General features: G+C 45.8%; 2 protein-coding genes across 6 annotated transcripts in view; one reads left to right on the top strand and one right to left on the bottom strand.

Annotated features, from left to right (window-relative positions):
- Positions 1 to 20,982, top strand: part of LOC133550799 (parafibromin) — a 61,205-nt gene that overhangs the window by 37,461 nt on the left and 2,762 nt on the right. For both annotated transcript variants that reach the window (XM_061896843.1, XM_061896844.1), the window contains exons 11-16: positions 13,937 to 13,994; positions 14,076 to 14,111; positions 14,315 to 14,402; positions 14,478 to 14,639; positions 17,011 to 17,111; positions 17,178 to 17,319. In XM_061896843.1, coding sequence (XP_061752827.1) covers positions 13,937 to 13,994; positions 14,076 to 14,111; positions 14,315 to 14,402; positions 14,478 to 14,639; positions 17,011 to 17,111; positions 17,178 to 17,319 — 587 coding nt within the window. The remainder of the gene's footprint in view (positions 1 to 13,936; positions 13,995 to 14,075; positions 14,112 to 14,314; positions 14,403 to 14,477; positions 14,640 to 17,010; positions 17,112 to 17,177; positions 17,320 to 20,982) is intronic.
- Positions 1,368 to 20,982, bottom strand: part of LOC133550802 (beta-1,3-galactosyltransferase 2-like) — a 28,400-nt gene continuing 8,785 nt past the window's right edge. For 2 of the 4 annotated variants that reach the window (XM_061896848.1, XM_061896850.1), the window contains 3 exons: positions 10,334 to 10,405; positions 7,591 to 7,670; positions 1,368 to 7,509 (listed from right to left, as the gene is read on the bottom strand). In XM_061896848.1, the coding sequence (XP_061752832.1) occupies positions 6,260 to 7,426 (1,167 nt within the window). In that variant the 5' untranslated portion in view covers positions 7,427 to 7,509; positions 7,591 to 7,670; positions 10,334 to 10,405 and the 3' untranslated portion in view covers positions 1,368 to 6,259. The remainder of the gene's footprint in view (positions 7,510 to 7,590; positions 7,671 to 10,333; positions 10,406 to 20,982) is intronic. The other 2 variants (XM_061896849.1, XM_061896851.1) reach the window with 2 other exon arrangements.

Below are 20,982 nucleotides of genomic sequence, written 5' to 3'. Positions count from 1 at the left end.
GCCCATTACGTCGATCGCGAGCTACCAGTCGACCGGGGGGGGGGGTGTCAGTCGATCTCCAGCCAGGCTTTTAAAAAAAATAGACCTAAAAATTAGTGATCATCAATCTTCACCAAGACGTCACTTAAATGACATTCACGGTACCGGAGGGTCTTGTGAGATGACGCTGGCTGCTGCAAAATCATTATTATGAAAATATGACCGAGAGGAAGGCGAGAAACACTTTTTATTCCAACAGACTCTCGCGCCGTACCTTCCGTCAAAACTCTAAAGGCCGACTGCACATTTCCTATCTTCACAATAAAAGCCCTGCTTCATGCTGCCTGCGCTAACTAAATACAGAGTCTCGGAAAACTGGCGTGCACAAGCGATCCCTCAGAAAGCTGGCGTGCACATCACTTGTGCACGCCAGCTTTCCGAGACTCTTATTTTGTTAGCGCAGGCAGCATGAAGCAGGGCTTTTATTGTGAAGATAGGAAATGTGCAGTCGGCCTTTAGAGTTTTGACGGAAGGGACGGCGCGAGAGTCTGTTGAAATAAAAAGTGTTTCTCGCCTTCCTCTTGTCATTTTTTCATAATAATGAACTGGCAGCAGCCAGCGTCATCTCACAAGACCCTCGGGTGCCGTGAATGTCAATCAATCAAGCAAGCTACGGAATTTGCCGCCAATGTTTTTCTTGTAAAGTGTATGGAAGCTGGATGAATTAGATGCCAAAAAACAACCACTTTCATGTGGTATTGTACAGAAAGGACAACTTTTTTTCTCCTCCATTTGAAAATGTGGGCGTTATCATCATTACTGTCTGATTCCAATCAATGCAAGTCATCAGAATCAGGTAATACACCAACTTATATTCTTGTCTTGGTGAAAGAAAGACATCTATATGTGTTACACATGCTTGTATTATCATTAAACACATTTAACTTGTTTACAAAAATGTCTCTTTCATAAATAAATGAATGTAAATGATATATATAAATGAGGTAGATCCCCTCGAGTTGGTCAATTGAAAAGTAGCTCGCCTGCAGAAAAAGTGTGGGCACCCCTGGTGTAGAGTGTGGATATATGGGGATGTTTGAGTCCCAAGTTCAATCTGAATGTGTGATGTCATTTACTGACATTGTTGTGTTTAAGGTTTTGACTATTATCATTTTGCACGTACAGGTGCATGTCAAAGCATTTGAGTCCCGCAAACTTCCCCGGAGGTCATAAGTTAGTCAATAGTCAGCAGTAATACATATTTGACGATTACGTGGCATCGTGGTGATGCGGGTCGTTCTCTCAGGGATGCAGCCGGGCTCAAACACAGCTTGAAGTTAAGAAATAATTGATTTATTTAACAAATAAAAACAGACTTTGTCAAACAAACAGAACTAGCATGGGAGCTAGGGAAAAAAAAACCGAAAGCGCTAGAGAAATAACAGAAAAACTTGCACAAAAGGCAAAACAAAACTACTAGCATGGGAGCTAGAGGAGCATCAAGTACAGATTCGGAATCAGAATCGAGGATCAAGGTCGTCACTGTTGTGCGAACACACATTAGAAGGCAAGACTGAACGAACAGAAAAGGCAGGCTTAAATAAAGACAGTAATCAAGAGGCAGGGGAATCTAATGAGTCATTTATGGAAACAGAACAAACCAGGAACTAAGGAAGTCAAACACTAACAGAATATAATACAAAAACCAATCAAAACCAGAACATGATATGATCCGAGCAGCGGATCATAACAACATAGACTGCAATCTCATTCATTAAAATCATTCACAACAACATCTTTATTCATAATTTCATTCATGTGTAGACCATTGATTCCAAATAATTCACTGCATAGTAAATTGTGTTCTTTTTTGTATGTCTTTTTAATAAGCACACACATGGCGTTTAAAAGCAGTGAGATCGATGCAAAGAGAAAACGCTCCAGCAGCCTGTTTGGAAACAAATGTATGAACGTTTCCAGAGCTGACAGAAATGAGATAAGGGAACACATTTTGTGGGTGGTCCGCATCACCATCTCAGCCCACAATGTTTCTCAAGGATTCCTTTCTATTGAGAGGGGGGAGCTCGGAGAAGGCTTGCACTCTTAGTGTTCTTCAGTCGATGGTGGTGGTCTCGTGACTGGTGTACTTCACAGGAGTTATCCCTCAACTGAGCACTTCACATTGCCACAAACCCTCTGGCTGACTTGGGTGGATAGGTGTAGATCACCCCCAATGGGTCTTCAGCTAGGCGCAGCACATTCCCAGTTGATATAGTCTGCAATGAAGCCATCCCACACACCGATACCTGACTGTGAGGCCAGCATGCTAACTATGTGTTTACGCAGAATAATCAAAGTAAGAATATAACAAACTGCCCGAGGTTAAACTCCTCTATTCATTCTCTGGCTAATTTAAAAATGCAAGCAACCCACTCAGCGGTCGGGTCCGCCTTTGGCCGCTGCCGCCGTGTCCCGAGTCCCGATCTTAGTCAGACCTCCATAGAAGCTTTTGTTTCATCACTCTACAACATTCCTAACAGAATTTACAAGCAGTTTTGTCAGTTTTTTTCCCTAGGGGGCGCTAGAGCACAATTTAAATTTTTGGGGTTTGTTTTTTTATTGGCTGGCAATTTTCACCAGTCCTGATGTGTGTGTAAAATTTGGTGAGTTTTGAAGCATGTTAAGGGGGTCAAATTACAGATTGGCGTTTCTGGATGTTGTTGATAAATGGCTTTCGCTTGGCATTGTATAGCTTTAACTTGCACTTTGAAGTTTTTTAAGGGGGTCAAATATCAGTTCAAAGAGGCAAAAAAGGCATTTTTTGCAAAAATTTTGTTTTGAAGGGGTTTTTGCCAACTTCCTGTTGATTTTAGGTATAGAAGTGTTTCATTGGAAATGTAGGTCTAAGTCAGACCTACATAGAGGTTTTTGTTTCATGTCTCTACGACATTTGTAATGGAAGTTACAAGCAGTTTTGTCTGTTTTCTTCCTAGGAGCAGTTTGTCTGTGTTGTATTCCTAGGGGGCGCTAGAGCACAATTTTGAGTTTTGGGGTTTGGTTTTTTCATTAGCTCGCAATTGTTGCCAGTCCTGATGTGTGTGCCAAGTTTGGTGAGTTTTGAAGCATTTTAAGGGGGTCAAATTGCAGCTCAAAGAATATCAGTCCTTCTTGTTAAAGGGGAACATTATCACAATTTCAAAAGGGTTAAAAACAACAAAAATCAGTTCCCAGTGGCCTGTTGTATTTTTCGAAGTTTTGTTCCAAATTTTACACCTCCCCGGAATATCCCTAAAAAAAAAGCTTTAAAGTTCTTGATTTTCGCTATTTGCGATGCGACTGTCCATTTCCCTGCCAATACAAACAACATGGCGGTTACCGCAGCAAGATATAGCGACATTAGCTCGGATTCAGACTCGGATTTCAGCGGTTTAAGCGATTCAACAGATTACGCATGTATTGAAACAGATGGTCGGCGTATGGAGGCAGATGGCGAAAACGAAATTGAAGAAAAAACTGAAGCTATTAGATTAGATTAGATAGTGCTTTATTTATTCCGTCAGGAGAGTTCCTTCAGGAAAATTACAATTTTCAGCACAATCCCATTCAAGATCAGACAAACATTAAAGGGAGACAGAACAGGATCGCTGACGGGTCTGCCGGCTTCCAGCGCCCCTTACAAAAAAAGATGAGATACAGGTAAACAAGGGGGGGGAGAAAAAAATAGAAAAAAAATCGGTCTTAGCCTGGCCCCTGGAGAGGGGGTGCAGACTGAGGCCAAGGGAAAAAAAAACAACAACTCATAGCCATAGTACACATCCCTCTTACATGTGTGTAAGAGGGAAACATCAAACATCAAAGAACACATAGGACATTAAAGACATTAAAGCAGCAGATACAACCAGACACTTCTACACACAGCTATGAATAAAAAGTATTGACGCTATTCGGCCGTAGCACGGGTGTACCTAATGAAGTGGCTCATAGCATGGCTGCCCTATTAGCATCGCCGGTAAAATTTGCGGACCAAACGATCAGGACTTTCGCATCTTGTGACACTGGAGCAACTTAAATCCGTCGATTGGTAAGTGTTTGTTTCGCATTAAATTTGGGTACCTAATTTCAAACGTACATAGAGCTCGCGTAAATAGCCTGTTAGCATCGATTAGCGTAGCATTCTAGCGTCAATTAGCGTAGCATGTTAGCATCGATTAGCTGGCAGTCATGCTGCGACCAAATATGTCTGATTAGCACATAAGTCAACAACATCAACAAAACTCAACTTTGTGATTTCGTTGACTTAATCCAGGGGTAGGGAACCTATGGCTCTTTTGATGACTGCATCTGGCTCTCGGATAAATCCGAGCTGACACTGCTTAACACACTAAGTAATGAATAATTCCGCTTGTAATCACAGTGTTTAAAGTAACGTTCAAAATAAAACATTCTCGTGCATTTTAATCCATCCATCCGTTTTCTAGCGCACCTGTTCAAGAAGTTGCGTTTATGGTAAAAAGTTATTTATTTATTATTGATTAGTGTGGGGCTTGTCCTCCTGGGGGTTCTTCAGACCACCAAGCACCGACATGAGAGCCTGTTTCAGGGTTACAATATTGTTTTATTTTTCAATAAGTCTCTCAGTTGCTATCCAGCAATTGTCTTTTTCGCTTTCGCTCTCGCTCGCACTCTGGCTCCAGCCCCAACCCCGTCTTTCCTCCTGGCTGCTGCTTATAACATAGTGACAGGTGATTAGATAACAAGGCCCAGGTGGGCCTTCTACGCACCTGTCGCTGATTTCGAGGCCGGTCCTGGCACAACCCGCTTCGCTGCAGGCCCGCAGGCCACACCCCCTCCACAGTTAGCTTCAGAATAACAATGTTATTACAGAGAATAACAGACTTATACTCTATAAATGTTGGTTTTACTTAAAAATGTATGTGATTAGTTGTGTTCAGTGTAAAAAAAAATATTATATGGCTGTTACAGAAATACCTTTTAAAATATTTGGCTTCTTGGCTCTCTCAGCCAAAAAGCTTCCCGACCCCTGACTTAATGGTTGCAAATGCACCTGCAGGTTATCCATACATCTCTGTGCCATGTCTGTCTTAGCATCCCTGGTAAAATGTGCAGACACTCTGGCACATTCAATGGGGGTCTGGCGGCAGATTTCTTGCCAGTGGTGCAACTTGAATCCCTCCCTGTTAGTGTTGTTACACCCTCCGACAACACACCCACCCAAGGTTCCAAAAAATAGTCGAAAAAACGGAAAATAACAGAGCTGTAATGTGAAAATGATAATGGCGGGTGTGTTACCTCGGTGACGTCACGTTCTGACGTCGTCGCTACAAGACCGATAAACAGAAAGGCGTTTAATTCGCCAAAATTCACCCATTTAGAGTTCGGAAATCGGTTAAAAAAAATACATGTTTTTTTTCTGCAACATCAAGGTATGTATTGACGCTTGCATAGGTTTGGTGATAATGTTCCCCTTTAAAAGTGCCTTATTTATTACCTTTTTTCCTGAACCTTTGCCAGGACCTGAGTCCAAATGTCGTACAGCTATGCCAAATAAAGCTACTCCAAGTCTGAGGCCATGGTTCTCGCCCGGAAAAGTGTGGAGTTCCATCTCAAGGTTGGGGAGGAGACCCCGCCCCAAGTGGAGGAGTTCAAGTACTTCAGAGTCTTGTTCACGAGTGGGGGAAGAGTGGATGGTGGAGGCGTCTTCAGTTATGCGGACGCTGTATCGATCCATTGTGGTGAAGGAGGAGCTGAGCCGGAAGGCAAAGCTCTCAATTTACTGGTCCATCTATACGTTCCCATCCTCACCTATGGTCATGAGCTTTGGGTTATGAGCGAAAGGACAAGATCACGGGTACAAGCGGCCCAAATGAGTTTGGGTCTCTCCCTTAGAGATAGGGTGAGAAGCTCTGCCATCCGGGAGGAGCTCAAAGTAAAGCTGCTGCTCCTCCACATGGAGAGGAGCCAGGTGAGGTGGTTCGGGCATCTGGTCAGGATGCCACCCGAATGCCTCCTTATGGAGGCGTTTGAGGCACGTCCAACCGGCAGGAGGCCGGGAGACGGCTGGCCTGGGAACACCTCAGGATCCCCCGGGAGGAGCGGGACGAAGTGGCTGGGAAGAGGAAAGTCTGGGCTTCTCTGAGACCCGACCTCGGATAAACGGAAGTAGATGAATGGATGGATGGATGGAATTGAATCTTTGTTTAAATGTTGGATGTCAGCAACCACTTTTTTGACAGTCCAAGGGGTGTGGAGATTGACCGCATCACAAGTTCCCTAGTCCCATCCTTTGACAAATGTTCTTGTTTTTCTGCTGTCTGGTCCAGTACTGCAGTAGTTCCTTTGGTGTAATTTGGTGTGAGGTGATGAGATTGCTGTACATGCAGCGTGTGAAGGGCACATGGTAGTGGTTGAATAGCCATATGGACGTCTTGGTGGGCTTCACCCCGAGCTGGCTTAGACACAATCCCACGTGGACATCCTCGAGGTGTACGATGTGCGTAGCCAAAGATACTCTGAGAATCTTGTCAGCCAAGTCTGCGGACAGCACGTAACCAGTCCCAGAGCAGAAGGCAGGATACTCTGCCTTTCCATATTCCTCTTCAGACATGTACCACCTGTTCTTCTTATCGCGATGAGCTAACTCATGTTCTATGATTCTGCCTGTGTAGTAGTTCGTCTTGGGCTTCAGCTCTGGTCTGAGCAGCTTGTGGATGAGGTACTCCGTGTTGATGAACATGTCACTGTCGGTCTTCATGACGTAGCCCGCGTGTGGACAGTACCTTGCCACCCAGTGCAGACCCATCAGGGTCTTCAGGGTCATATTGTTGTATGATTCTACAAAGTCCTGCTGAATGATGTCATGATGCTCGGCACTCTCTTCTTGGAGCATCCTTTGCTGAGAACCCCCCAGCTCTCCCCCCAGCTTTCCCAGCAGAAAAAGGCGGAGAACTGCCACACCTGGCACCAAGGTCTGGTTTGCCCAGGTCTGCCGTATGGCACTCCTGGCTTCCACCTCTGAAGCCACTGTGGTTATTATGAACACCAGGAATGGTGTTGCTCGACCACCTTGACATTTCGCCGGTTCATTGATGATGTAAGGGAACAGACCGTGGACTAAAGTGGCATTAAAGTCTCTGCCCTTCATCTGGGTAGTCTTGACCGGCCTAGGTTCTTGCAAACCTCTTACACCTGTAATGGTGTCGTTTTTCTTCCCGTGGGAGTTTGTAGCTTCTTCAACTTCTTCTACGGATGATTGGTTTGCATGGTCTCCTTCATCTCGGCAAGTCCCTGGACTTCCCCTCAAGCCGAACGGTGCTGTGAGACTTGGATGCCACATGTGGGCTACAAGAAGGACCAGCACCGCCAGCAGAGCGAGGAGAAAGGCACATTTTGCGATGTTCGAAAAGCATTGGCGTCTTTTCAATTTCATGGTTGGAGCAGCTCTTATTCACCGTGTTGACTCTTTGGTTGGGAGTCTTTTCTTATTTGGAGAGTTGCTTCTCCAGTTGCCACCTAGGAAACAAAAGCCAGCACAGAATATCAAATATTATAATCTCAGGTAATGGTATTGCTGTACATTACAGGTTTACTTACATGTGTCGCTAGTTATTAGAGTTGTGTGACTGCTTATTCTCGTACATGCTCAGAATATCGCCTTCATCGTTGCAAGTGTTCTGCAACACAGCATGCATAACCTACGTCTGTCCCACTAGGTTTTTATAACACATTAGCAGAGTTGTCTTTTTGTCTGATCTACAAAGCCCAAAAGCAGGGAAGTCGGGTATTTATAACACATTAGCAGAGTTGTCTTTTTGTCTGATCTACAAAGCCCAAAAGCAGGGAAGTCGGGTATTTATAACACATTAGCAGAGTTGTCTTTTTGTCTGATCTACAAAGCCCAAAAGCAGGGAAGTAGTCAGCTTGTGTAAATGCTAAATAAAAAAGAGACTACAACAAATCCTTTCCAACTTATATTCAATTGAATAGACTGCAAAGACCAGATATTTCATCTTCACACTGACAAGCGTTCTTCTTTTTTGCAAATATTAGCTCATTTGGAATTTGAGGCCTGCAACATGTTTCAAAAAAGCTGGCACAAGTGGCGAAAAAAAGAGTGAGAAAGTTGAGCGACGCTCATAAAAGACTTATTTGGAACATGCTACAGGTGAAGAGGCTAATTGGGAACAGGACCGGCTATAAAAGCCGCGTCCGTGAAATGCTCACTCGTTCACAAACAAAGACGGGGCGAGGGTCACCACTTTGTCAACAAATGCCTGAGCAAATTGTTTAAGGACAAAGTTTCTCAACGATTTCACCATCCACGCTCCGTAATATCATCAAAAGGTTCAGAGAATGTGGAGAAATCACCGCACGTAAGCCACGATATTACGCACCTTGGATCCCTCAGGCATCAAAAAGCCACATCCGTGTGTAAAGGATATCACCACATGGGCTCAGGAACTCAGGGCTTTGTCACCGATTCTGTTCATAACTTTTATGGACAGAATTTCTAGGCGCAGTCAAGGCGTTGAGGGGTTCCGGTTTGGTTGCCGCGGGATTAGGTCTCTGCTTTTTGCAGACGATGTGGTCCTGTTGGCGTCATCTGGCCGGGATCTTCAGCTCTCACTGGATCGGTTCGCAGCCGAGTGTGAAGCGGCCGGAATGAGAATCAGCACCTCCAAATCCGAGTCCATGGTTCTCTCCCGGAAAAGGGTGGAATGCCATCTCCGGGTTGGGGAGGAGACCCTGCCCCAAGTGGAGGAGTTCAAGTACCTAGGACTTTTGTTCACGAGTGGGGGAAGAGTGGATCGTGAGATCGACAGGCGGGTCGGTGCGGCGTCTTCAGTAATGCGGACGTTGTACCGATCCGTTGTGGTGAAGAAGGAGCTGAGCCGGAAGGCAAAGCTCTCAATTTACCGGTCGATCTACGTTCCCATCCTCACCTATGGTCATGAGCTTTGGGTCATGACCGAAAGGATAAGATCACGGGTACAAGCGGCCGAAATGAGTTTCCAGGTCTCTCCCTTAGAGATAGGGTGAGAAGCTCTGCCATCCGGGAGGAGCTCAAAGTAAAGCTGCTGCTCCTCCACATGGAGAGGAGCCAGGTGAGGTGGTTCGGGCATCTGGTCAGGATGCCACCCGAACGCATCCCTAGGGAGGTGTTTAGGGCACGTCCACGGGGAAGACCCAGGACACGTTGGGAAGACTGTCTCCCGGCTGGCCTGGGAACGCCTCGGGATCCTCCGGGAAGAGCTAGATAAAGTGGCTGGGGAGAGGGAAGTCTGGGCTTCCCTGCTTAGGCTGCTGCCCCCGCGACCCGACCTTGGATAAGCGGAAGAAGATGGATGGATGGATGGGCTCAGGAACACTTCATAAAACCACTGTCAATAACTTCAATCGGTCGCTACCTCTGTAAGTGCAAGTTAAAACTCTACTATGCAAAGCCACAGCCATTAATCAACAACACCCAGAAACGCTGGCAGCTTCGCTAGGCCCAAGCGCATCTAAGATGGACTGATGCAATGTGTAAAAGTGCTGTATGGTCTAAAGAGTCCATATTTCAAACTGTTTTTGGAAACCGTGGACATCGTGTTCTCCAGACCAAAGAGGAAAAGACCATCCAGACTGTTGTAGGGTGAAAGTGTTCTAGGCAGCATGTGTGATGGTATGGGGGTGTATTAGTGATTGTTGTAGGGTGAAAGTGTTCTAGGCAGCATGTGTGATGGTATGGGGGTGTATTAGTGATTGTTGTAGGGTGAAAGTGTTCTAGGCAGCATGTGTGATGGTATGGGGGTGTATTAGTGATTGTTGTAGGGTGAAAGTGTTCTAGGCAGCATGTGTGATGGTATGGGGGTGTATTAGTGATTGTTGTAGGGTGAAAGTGTTCTAGGCAGCATGTGTGATGGTATGGGGGTGTATTAGTGATTGTTGTAGGGTGAAAGTGTTCTAGGCAGCATGTGTGATGGTATGGGGGTGTATTAGTGATTGTTGTAGGGTGAAAGTGTTCTAGGCAGCATGTGTGATGGTATGGGGGTGTATTAGTGATTGTTGTAGGGTGAAAGTGTTCTAGGCAGCATGTGTGATGGTATGGGGGTGTATTAGTGGCCAAGGCATTGCTAACTTACACATATGTGAAGGCACCATTAATGCCGAAAGGTACATACAGCTTTCAACATAGGTTGTTATCATGGACGCCCCTGCTTATTTTAGCAAGACAATGCCAAGCTTTTCTATGCTACTGTATATTTTTAAACCAGGTATAACAACAAGCATGCATGTAACCATAACAGCATTTACTGCTAGTAAACTTTATAAAAATAAAAACAAATGTCTTTACCTCATGGCCGAGGCTTCATGTCTCTGTTGTGGGATAGACCGCTTCAGATGCTCGGTGGTCGCAGCACTGGGCCTGCATTTGATAAAGAAGGGTCTCCGTATGATCCTGCTATACAAAAGTGGACGTCCTGATGCAGAGTTGACTTATCAATGAAAGGCTTGATTCAAGACTTACTACCTCAAGTCCAAAACGTAAACACTGGGGAACTGGTTTGACTTGTTGCAATGTGTTCTAACACTTGCCCGCCATAATCCTGATTGTCACTGGACTCCTGTAATACCACGCCATAGTCAATATTCCCTTTTTACCCTTTGGCTACCTTGTCTCTCTGGCCATCATTTTGGGTTTTGAATCATTTTTAGTTACCAGAATTATTTTTAAAATTCCCGTTCAAAACATGAGGCATCGAGGTATTATGTGGCAGAACCATAGCCCGAAATAGTCTGTTAACCTTTAAACCATACCTCAATGCTAGCAAGGGGAAATTACATTCCAACGACTGTCATTGTATTTTGACTACAGGACTGCTGTTTTGCATCTCAACAGTTGTCTTTCTCACTACCAGGGCAAAACGTCCTGGTGTTGGAATATAAATATTTGGGGTTTTGGTACCAGCTGCTAGACTAGATGTGACCAATGGAAGTCTAAGACTAGATGTGACCAATGAAGGTCTAAGACTAGATGTGACCAATCAAAGTCTTAAGACTAGTTGTGACCAATCGAAGTCCAAGACGAGACGTGACCAATCAAAGTCTAAGACTAGTTGTGACCAATGGAAGTCTAAGACGAGATGTGACCAATGGAAGTCCAAGACTAGATGTGACCAATCAAAGTCTAAGACTAGTTGTGACCAATCAAAGTCTAAGACTAGTTGTGACCAATGAAAGTCTAAGACGAGATGTGACCAATGGAAGTCCAAGACTAGATGTGACCAATCAAAGTCTAAGACTAGTTGTGACCAATCGAAGTCCAAGACGAGACGTGACCAATGGAAGTCTTAGACCAAATGTGACCAATCTAAGTCTAAGAATAGTTGTGACCAATCGAAGTCTAAGACGAGATGTGACCAATGGAAGTCTAAGACGAGATGTGACCAATGGAAGTCTAAGACGAGACGTGACCAATGGAAGTCTAAGACGAGACGTGACCAATGGAAGTCTTAAACCAAATGTGACCAATCTAAGTTTAAGAATAGTTGTGACCAATGGAAGTCTAAGACGAGACGTGACCAATGGAAGTCTTAAGACCAAATGTGACCAATCAAAGTCTAAGACTAGTTGTGACCAATCGAAGTCCAAAACGAGACGTGACCAATGGAAGTCTTAAACCAAATGTGACCAATCTAAGTTTAAGAATAGTTGTGACCAATGGAAGTCTAAGACGAGACGTGACCAATGGAAGTCTTAAGACCAAATGTGACCAATCAAAGTCTAAGATTAGTTGTGACCAATCTAAGTCCAAGACGAGACGTGACCAATGGAAGTCTTAGACCAAATGTGACCAATCTAAGTTTAAGAATAGTTGTGACCAATCGAAGTCTAAGACGAGATGTGACCAATGGAAGTCTAAGACGAGATGTGACCAATAGAAGTCTAAGACGAGATGTGACCAATAGAAGTCTAAGACGAGACGTGACCAATGGAAGTCTAAGACGAGATGTGACCAATAGAAGTCTAAGACGAGATGTGACCAATAGAAGTCTAAGACGAGACGTGACCAATGGAAGTCTAAGACGAGATGTGACCAATGGAAGTCTAAGACGAGATGTGACCAATAGAAGTCTAAGACGAGACGTGACCAGTGGAAGTGACTAAATGTGACCAGTGGAAGTCTACTAGATGTGACCAGTGGAAGTCTAAGACCAAATGTGACCAATCGAAGTCTAAGACTAGTTGTGACCAATCAAAGTCTATAAGACTAGACGTGACCAATCAAACTCTAAGACGAGATGTGACCAATCGAACTCTAAGACTAGATGTGACCAGTGGGAAGTCTAAGACCAAATGTGACCGATCGAAGTCTAAGACTAGTTGTGACCAGTGGAAGTCTAAGACTAGTTGTGACCAGTGGAAGTCTAAGACTAGTTGTGACCAGTGGAAGTCTAAGACTAGTTGTGACCAGTGGAAGTCTAAGACTAGTTGTGACCAGTGGAAGTCTAAGACTAGTTGTGACCAGTGGAAGTGACTAAATGTGAACAGTGGAAGTCTACTAGATGTGACCAGTGGAAGTCTAAGACCAAATGTGACCAATCGAAGTCTAAGACTAGTTGTGACCAATCGAAGTCTATAAGACTAGACGTGACCAATCAAACTCTAAGACGAGATGTGACCAATCGAACTCTAAGACTAGATGTGACCAGTGGGAAGTCTAAGACCAAATGTGACCGATCGAAGTCTAAGACTAGTTGTGACCAGTGGAAGTCTAAGACTAGTTGTGACCAGTGGAAGTCTAAGACTAGTTGTGACCAGTGGAAGTCTAAGACTAGTTGTGACCAGTGGAAGTCTAAGACTAGTTGTGACCAGTGGAAGTCTAAGACTAGTTGTGACCAGTGGAAGTCTAAGACTAGTTGTGACCAGTGGAAGTCTAAGACTAGATGTGACCAGTGGAAGTCTAAGACCAAATGTGACCAATCGAAGTCTAAGACTAGATGTGACCAGTGGAAGTGACTAAATGTGAACAGTGGAAGTCTACTAGATGTGACCAGTGGAAGTCTAAGACCAAATGTGACCAATCGAAGTCTAAGACTAGTTGTGACCAATCAAAGTCTATAAGACTAGACGTGACCAATCAAACTCTAAGACGAGATGTGACCAATCGAACTCTAAGACTAGATGTGACCAGTGGGAAGTCTAAGACTAAATGTGACCAATCGAAGTCTAAGACTAGTTGTGACCAGTGGAAGTCTAAGACTAGTTGTGACCAGTGGAAGTCTAAGACTAGTTGTGACCAGTGGAAGTCTAAGACTAGTTGTGACCAGTGGAAGTCTAAGACTAGTTGTGACCAGTGGAAGTCTAAGATTAGATGTGACCAGTGGAAGTGACTAGATGTGACCAGTGGAAGTCTACTAGATGTGACCAATGGAAGTCTAAGACCAAATGTGACCAATCGAAGTCTAAGACCTGGAGTGACCAGTCCAAGTCTAAGACCTGGTGTGACCAGTCCAAGTCTAAGATCTGGTGTGACCAGTCCAAGTCTAAGATCTGGTGTGACCAGTCCAAGTCTAAGATCTGGTGTGACCAGTCCAAGTCTAAGACCTGGTGTGACCAGTCCAAGTCTTAAGACCTGGTGTGACCAGTCCAAGTCTTAAGACCTGGTGTGACCAGTCCAAGTCTTAAGACCTGGTGTGACCAGTCCAAGTCTTAAGACCTGGTGTGACCAGTCTAAGTCTATGACCATGACGTGATGAAGTCTACGAGACGAGACAACAGGTCTTCTAAGACCAACACACAGTCCAGTTGTTATGATAGAATGTCCTGAGACTCCAATGTGCTGATGAATGTGCTTGGACTTCAATGACCTGATAAGGGTCTTGAGAGTCCAATGACCTGATGAATGACAAGATCCTTAGACAGACAAGTCAATGAGATGTGTTTGTGTCTCCAGGAAGGAGCGTCTGCCAGGAAGGCCCAGACCCCCGCACTGCAGCCCGTGCCTCGGCCCAGTCAGTCCATCACCTACTCTGATACTATGTACCGTCACCATCACGCTGCCTGTTAATCATACCTTTGTCTTCACCTTCTAGTTTCACAAGCCAGGCCGCCACCAAATCAGAAAAAAGGTAAACGGTGTGAAATGAGACTAAGGATTACAATGTTGACTTTTTAAAAGATGTCAGCCACTTGTGGTCTAGATCTAAATAGAGGTGGAGCCCCTACTTGTACACCCTCTTTGATATCAACATAATAAATGACCTTTGATCTCCACCTAATGATTGGACACTTGGCCATGAAGAAATGTCAAGAATGTGATCTTGCCCCACAGGCTCCCGCACGCCCATCATCATCATCCCCGCTGCCACCACCTCCATCATCACCATGCTCAACGCCAAGGACCTCCTGCAGGACCTCAAGTCAGTTTCACTTTCACTTGCATGCACAAGGTGCGGATCCGGGCAGTAAAAGCCGGAGGTTGTGTGTCCCACCAGGCTGGTCACGTCGGAGGACAAGAAGAAGCAGGGCATCCAGCGTGACAACGAGGTTCTTCTGCAGAGGCGCAAGGACCAGATCCAGCCTGGTGGAAACACACTCTCTGTCACGGTCCCCTACAGAGTCATCGACCAGCCTCTCAAACTGGCACCTCAGGACTGGTGAGGACTTTTCTTTCAAGCCCAACTTTTACACCGCAAAGAAATATTAGTCCTCCTGTCCCTGAACCCTAATCACATTCTTTTAACATCTGACTGCTTATATGGCATTTCTATCCGACTCCAGTGGAGACCTGCCCCCCATGTAGTCCTCACTTGCATTCGCAGGCCCCAATGTAGTCCTCACTTGCATTCGCAGGCCCCAATGTAGTCCTCACTTGCATGCGCAGGCCCCAATGTAGTCCTCACTTGCATGCGCAAGCCCCAATGTGGTCCTCACTTGCATGCCAAAGCCCCAATGTAGTCCTCACTTGCATGCGCAAGCCCCAATGTGGTCCTCACTTGCATGCCAAAGCCCCAATGTAGTCCTCACTTGCATGCCAAAGCCCCAATGTAGTCCTCACTTGCATGCCAAAGCCCCAATGTAGTCCTCACGTGCATGCCAAAGCCCCAATGTAGTCCTCACTTGCATGCCAAAGCCCCAATGTAGTCCTCACTTGCATGCCAAAGCCCCAATGTAGTCCTCACTTGCATGCCAAAGCCCCAATGTAGTCCTCACTTGCATGCGCAGGCCCCAATGTAGTCCTCACTTGCATGCGCAGGCCCCAATGTAGTCCTCACTTGCATGCGCAGGCCCCAATGTAGTCCTCACTTGCATGCGCAAGCCCCAATGTGGTCCTCACTTGCATGCCAAAGCCCCAATGTAGTCCTCACTTGCATGCGCAGGCCCCAATGTAGTCCTCACTTGCATGCCAAAGCCCCAATGTAGTCCTCACTTGCATGCCAAAGCCCCAATGTAGTCCTCACGTGCATGCCAAAGCCCCAATGTAGTCCTCACTTGCATGCCAAAGCCCCAATGTAGTCCTCACTTGCATGCCAAAGCCCCAATGTAGTCCTCACTTGCATGCCAAAGCCCCAATGTAGTCCTCACTTGCATGCGCAGGCCCCAATGTAGTCCTCACTTGCATGCGCAAGCCCCAATGTGGGACCCCATGTAGTCCTCACTTGCATGCGCAAGCCCCAATGTGGCCCCAATGTGGGACCCCATGTAGTCCTCACTTGCATGCGCAAGGCCCAATGTGGACAACCATCTAGTCCTCACTCGCATGCGTAAGCCCCAATGTAGTCCTCACTCGCATGCGCAGGCCCCAATGTGGGACCCCATGTAGTCCTCACTTGCATGCGCAAGCCCGAATGTGGACAACCATCTAGTCCTCACTCGCATGCGTAAGCCCCAATGTAGTCCTCACTCGCATGCGTAGGCTCCAATGTAGTCCTCTCTCGCATGCGCAGGCCCCAATGTAGTCCTCACTTGCATGCGCAAGCCCCAATGTGGACAACCATCTAGTCCTCACTCGCATGCGTAAGCCCCAATGTAGTCCTCACTCGCATGCGCAGGCCCCAATGTGGGACCCCATGTAGTCCTCACTTGCATGCGCAAGCCCGAATGTGGACAACCATCTAGTCCTCACTCGCATGCGTAAGCCCCAATGTAGTCCTCACTCGCATGCGTAGGCTCCAATGTAGTCCTCTCTCGCATGCGCAGGCCCCAATGTAGTCCTCACTTGCATGCGCAAGCCCCAATGTGGACAACCATGTAGTCCTCACTCGCATGCGTAAGCCCCAATGTAGTCCTCACTTGCATGCGTAAGCCCAAATGTGGTCCCTATGTGGCCCCAATGCAGGCCCCCAATGCAGGCCTCAACATCACTTGCATGTGCACTTTATGTGAAAACAACGAAAGTGGACTGGGACGAAGTCGCTACTAATACAAAATAAAATAAGTTGCCACACCTCAAATACAGCATTTTTTAAACGTGAAAGTAAAGTGGCGCAGTGGGGAGAGTGGCCGTGTGCAACCCGCGCGTCCCTGGTTCAATTCCCACCTAGTACCAACCTCGTCACGTCCGTTGTGTCCTGAGCAAGACACTTCACCCTTGCTCCTGATGGGTGCTGGTTGGCGCCTTGCATGGCAGCTCCCTCCATCAGTGTGTGAATGTGTGTGTGAATGGGTAAATGTGGAAGTAGTGTCAAAGCGCTTTGAGTACCTTGAAGGTAGAAAAGCGCTATACAAGTACAACCCATTTACCATTTAAAGTAATATAATGTATGTCATGTATGTCATGTATATAGTGTCAAGTATCTGGGAAGTAGTAATATGTGTATGGCTGTTCCAACTCCCATGTAAACAAATGCACCACAGCAGTGCTTCAACGGTGGCTATTGCTTCAGAGTGTATATATATATATATATATATATATATATATATATATATATATATATATGGACATTATTGTGCAGTATATTTACAAGTGATGCACTATAGAAGGTGAGTATGTCCAGGCGTGCTGATCAGTGTCTTCCTTCCCTGCAGGGACCGAGTGGTGGCTGTCTTCGTGCAGGGTCCTGCCTGGCAGTTCAAGGGCTGGCCGTGGCTGCTGCCTGACGGCTCTCCCGTGGACATATTTGCCAAGAGTAAGTGACGGTGTCAGCAAGTGAAGGTTTGCACACCCCGTGCATCAACGTGTGTGTCGCTTCCAGTTCGAGCCTTTCATTTAAAGTACGACGAGGCCAAGACGGACGTCAATGTGCAGAAGTGGGACGTGACCGTCCTGGAGCTCAGCCGCCACAGACGCCATCTGGACCGGCCTGTCTTCTTGCGCTTTTGGGAGACCCTGGACAGGTATGGCTTCTTTGTCGCTTACCGTCCCATTAGCATCACCAACCTTATTACATGACGGGCATCAAACTTCTTTCCCTGCGGGCCACATGTGTGACCGTGCATGTATATTCAATCAATCAATCAATCAATGTTTACTTATATAGGCCTAAATCACTAGTGTCTCAAAGGGCTGCACAAACCGCTGCGACATCCTCGGTAGGCTCACATAAGGGCAAGGAAAACTCACACCCAGTGGGACGTCGGTGACACTGATGACTATGAGAACCTTGGAGAGGAGGAAAGCAATGGATGTCGAGCGGGTCTAACATGATACTGTGAAAGTTCAATCCATAATGGATCCAACACAGTCGCGAGAGTCCAGTTCAAAGCGGATCCAACACAGCAGCAAGAGTCCCGTTCACAGCAGAGCCAGCAGGAAGGAAACCATCCCAAGCGGAGGCGGATCAGCAGCGCAGAGATGTCCCCAGGCCGATACACAGGCAAGCAGTACATGGCCACCGGATCGGACCGGACCCCCTCCACAAGGGAGAGTGGGACATAGGAGAAAAAGAAAAGAAGCGGCAGATCAACTGGTCTAAAAAGAGAGTCTATTTAAAGGCTAGAGTATACAAATGAGTTTTAAGGTGAGACTTAAATGCTTCTACTGAGGTGGCATCTCGAACTGTTACCGGGAGGGCATTCCAGAGTACTGGAGCCCGAACGGAAAACGCTCTATAGCCCGCAGACTTTTTTTGGGCTTTGGGAATCACTAATAAGCCGGAGTCCTTTGAACGCAGATTTCTTGCCGGGACATATGGTACAATACAATCGGCAAGATAGGATGGAGCTAGACCGTGTAGTATTTTATACGTAATTAGTAAAACCTTAAAGTCACATCTTAAATGTCAGTGCAGGTGAGCCAGTACAGGCGTAATGTGATCAAACTTTCTTGTTCTTGTCAAAAGTCTAGCAGCCGCATTTTGTACCAACTGTAATCTTTTAATGCTAGACATGGGGAGACCCGAAAATAATACGTTACAGTAATCGAGACGAGACGTAACAAACGCATGGATAATGATCTCGGCGTCTTTAGTGGACAAAATGGAGCGAATTTTTGCGATATTACGGAGATGAAAGAAGGCCGTTTTAGTAACGCTTTTAATGTGTGACTCAAAGGAGAGAGTTGGGTGGAAGATAATAGCCAGATTCTTTACCGAGTCGCCTTGTTTAATTGTTTGGTTGTCAAATGTTAGAGTTGTATTATTAAATAGAGGTCGGTGTCTAGCAGGACCGATAATCAGCATTTCCGTTTTTTTGGCGTTGAGTTGCAAAAAGTTAGCGGACATCCATTGTTTAATTTCATTAAGACACGCCTCCAGCTGACTACAATCCGGCGTGTTGGTCAGCTTTATATTCATCTTTACTTCTCCAACTGACATGTTCTTTCACATGTTTCAACGTCAGGATGATAAAGGAGCCAGATGTAATCATGTGGCCAGAAATGGTACTGCAACCTCGGTCCAAATTCTGTAGTCCCCTTCCCCTTTCCCAGACTGAGGTTGCCAGATACGCAAGATACAGGACTGCTCTTCTCCTAGGAACTTCAAACTTCCACCCCCTCTTACTAGGGGTTGAGGTCTGGGACCACGATAGCCGAGTAGACAATGTCAGTAACATCTGTAACCGACACAGAAATGAGGCTATTTTCAGGAAGAAGTAAGTACAATCTGTCAGTACTATCAGAAAACAAAAAACTCCAGCCAAGGCTAGCAATGGTTGTAGTGCTGACAATAAGTAGAGCATGCTTAGCAGCCTCATGAGGAGACATTTGACCAAGTCAGGCCTATAGGCTACTCTTTCAAACATTTCACATTGCCATAAAACTTGGTGAATGTGCTCCACAACGGGGAATTATTTCAGCATGTGACTTGTCCACGTTTCACATTGCCATGATGACTCATGTTGGAAGCCATTTCCTCAGCGTATTGAGAAGGAAATAGGGCACCGACTCATCCATTTTTCTACCGCTTGTCCATAGCCACAAATATATGTCGTCCTGTCAGTTGGACGACACATGCTAACATTGGTTACTAGCTTTGTCAGACAAGATCATAGACTGTATTGGACAATATAGTTGACATACCAAATCACAAGAAAAGGTAAATGCCTTACTTACCTATCTTGGAGGAAATGAGCAAGTTTGGCGTCTGATGAAAAAATATTTCAAAAGCATACAAATCTTGGTTTGGTTCCTGGCTTTGTCATGAATGAGTTGAGAATGGTAACTTTTAGACAAACTAAGAAGGTCTGACATGTTTAGTAACTTTACCAGTCATCTCCGTAATATCGCTAAAATTCGCTCCATTTTGTCCACTAAAGACGCCGAGATCATTATCCATGCGTTTGTTACGTCTCGTCTCGATTACTGTAACGTATTATTTTCGGGTCTCCCCATGTCTAGCATTAAAAGATTACAGTTGGTACAAAATGCGGCTGCTAGACTTTTGACAAGAACAAGAAAGTTTGATCACATTACACCTGTACTGTATATACCTTTATATACATATATACATACATATATACCTATACTGTATATACCTTTATATACATATATACCTATACTGTATATACCTTTATATACATATATACATACATATATACCTATACTGGCTCACCTGCACTGGCTTCCTGTGCACTTAAGATGTGACTTTAAGGTTTTACTACTTATGTATAAAATACTACACGGTCTAGCTCCAGCCTATCTTGCCGATTGTATTGTACCATATGTCCCGGCAAGAAATCTGCGTTCAAAAGACTCTGGCTTATTAGTGATTCCTAGAGCCCCAAAAAAGTCTGCGGGCTATAGAGCGTTTTCCGTTCGGGCTCCACTACTCTGGAATGCCCTCCCGGTAACAGTTCGATATGCTACCTCAGTAGAAGCATTTAAGTCTCACCTTAAAACTCATCTGTATACTCTAGCCTTTAAATAGACCTCCTTTTTAGACCAGTTGATCTGCCGCTTCTTTTCTTTCTCCTATGTCCCCCCCCTCCCTTGTGGAGGGGGTCCGGTCCGATGACCATGGATGAAGTACTGGCTGTCCAGAGTCGAGACCCAGGATGGACCGCTCGTCGGGACCCAGGTTGGACCGCTCGCCTGTATCGGTTGGGGACATCTCTACGCTGCTGATCCGCCTCCGCTTGAGATGGTTTCCTGTGGACGGGACTCTCGCTGCTGTCTTGGATCCGCTTGAACTGAACTCTCGCGGCTGTGTTGGAGCCACTATGGATTGAACTTTCACAGTATCATGTTAGACCCGCTCGACATCCATTGCTTTCGGTCCCCTAGAGGGGGGGGGGGGGGTTGCCCACATCTGAGGTCCTCTCCAAGGTTTCTCATAGTCAGCATTGTCACTGGCGTCCCACTGGATGTGAATTCTCCCTGCCCACTGGGTGTGAGTTTTCCTTGCCCTTTTGTGGGTTCTTCCGAGGATGTTGTAGTCGTAATGATTTGTGCAGTCCTTTGAGACATTTGTGCTTTGGGGCTATATAAATAAACATTGATTGATTGATTGATTGAGTGGCAGTAGCCAGACTAAGATGGCAACCTGGGTGTGACACACACAGACTTTCTCATTGGTCAAACGGTGGATGGCGGTGCATCGAAATGGAAACAATGACAATATT

This window comes from Nerophis ophidion, linkage group LG04 (assembly GCF_033978795.1).
Source record: "Nerophis ophidion isolate RoL-2023_Sa linkage group LG04, RoL_Noph_v1.0, whole genome shotgun sequence".
Taxonomy (NCBI): Eukaryota; Metazoa; Chordata; class Actinopteri; order Syngnathiformes; family Syngnathidae; genus Nerophis; species Nerophis ophidion.
This window is presented reverse-complemented; position numbering and strand designations above follow the sequence as displayed.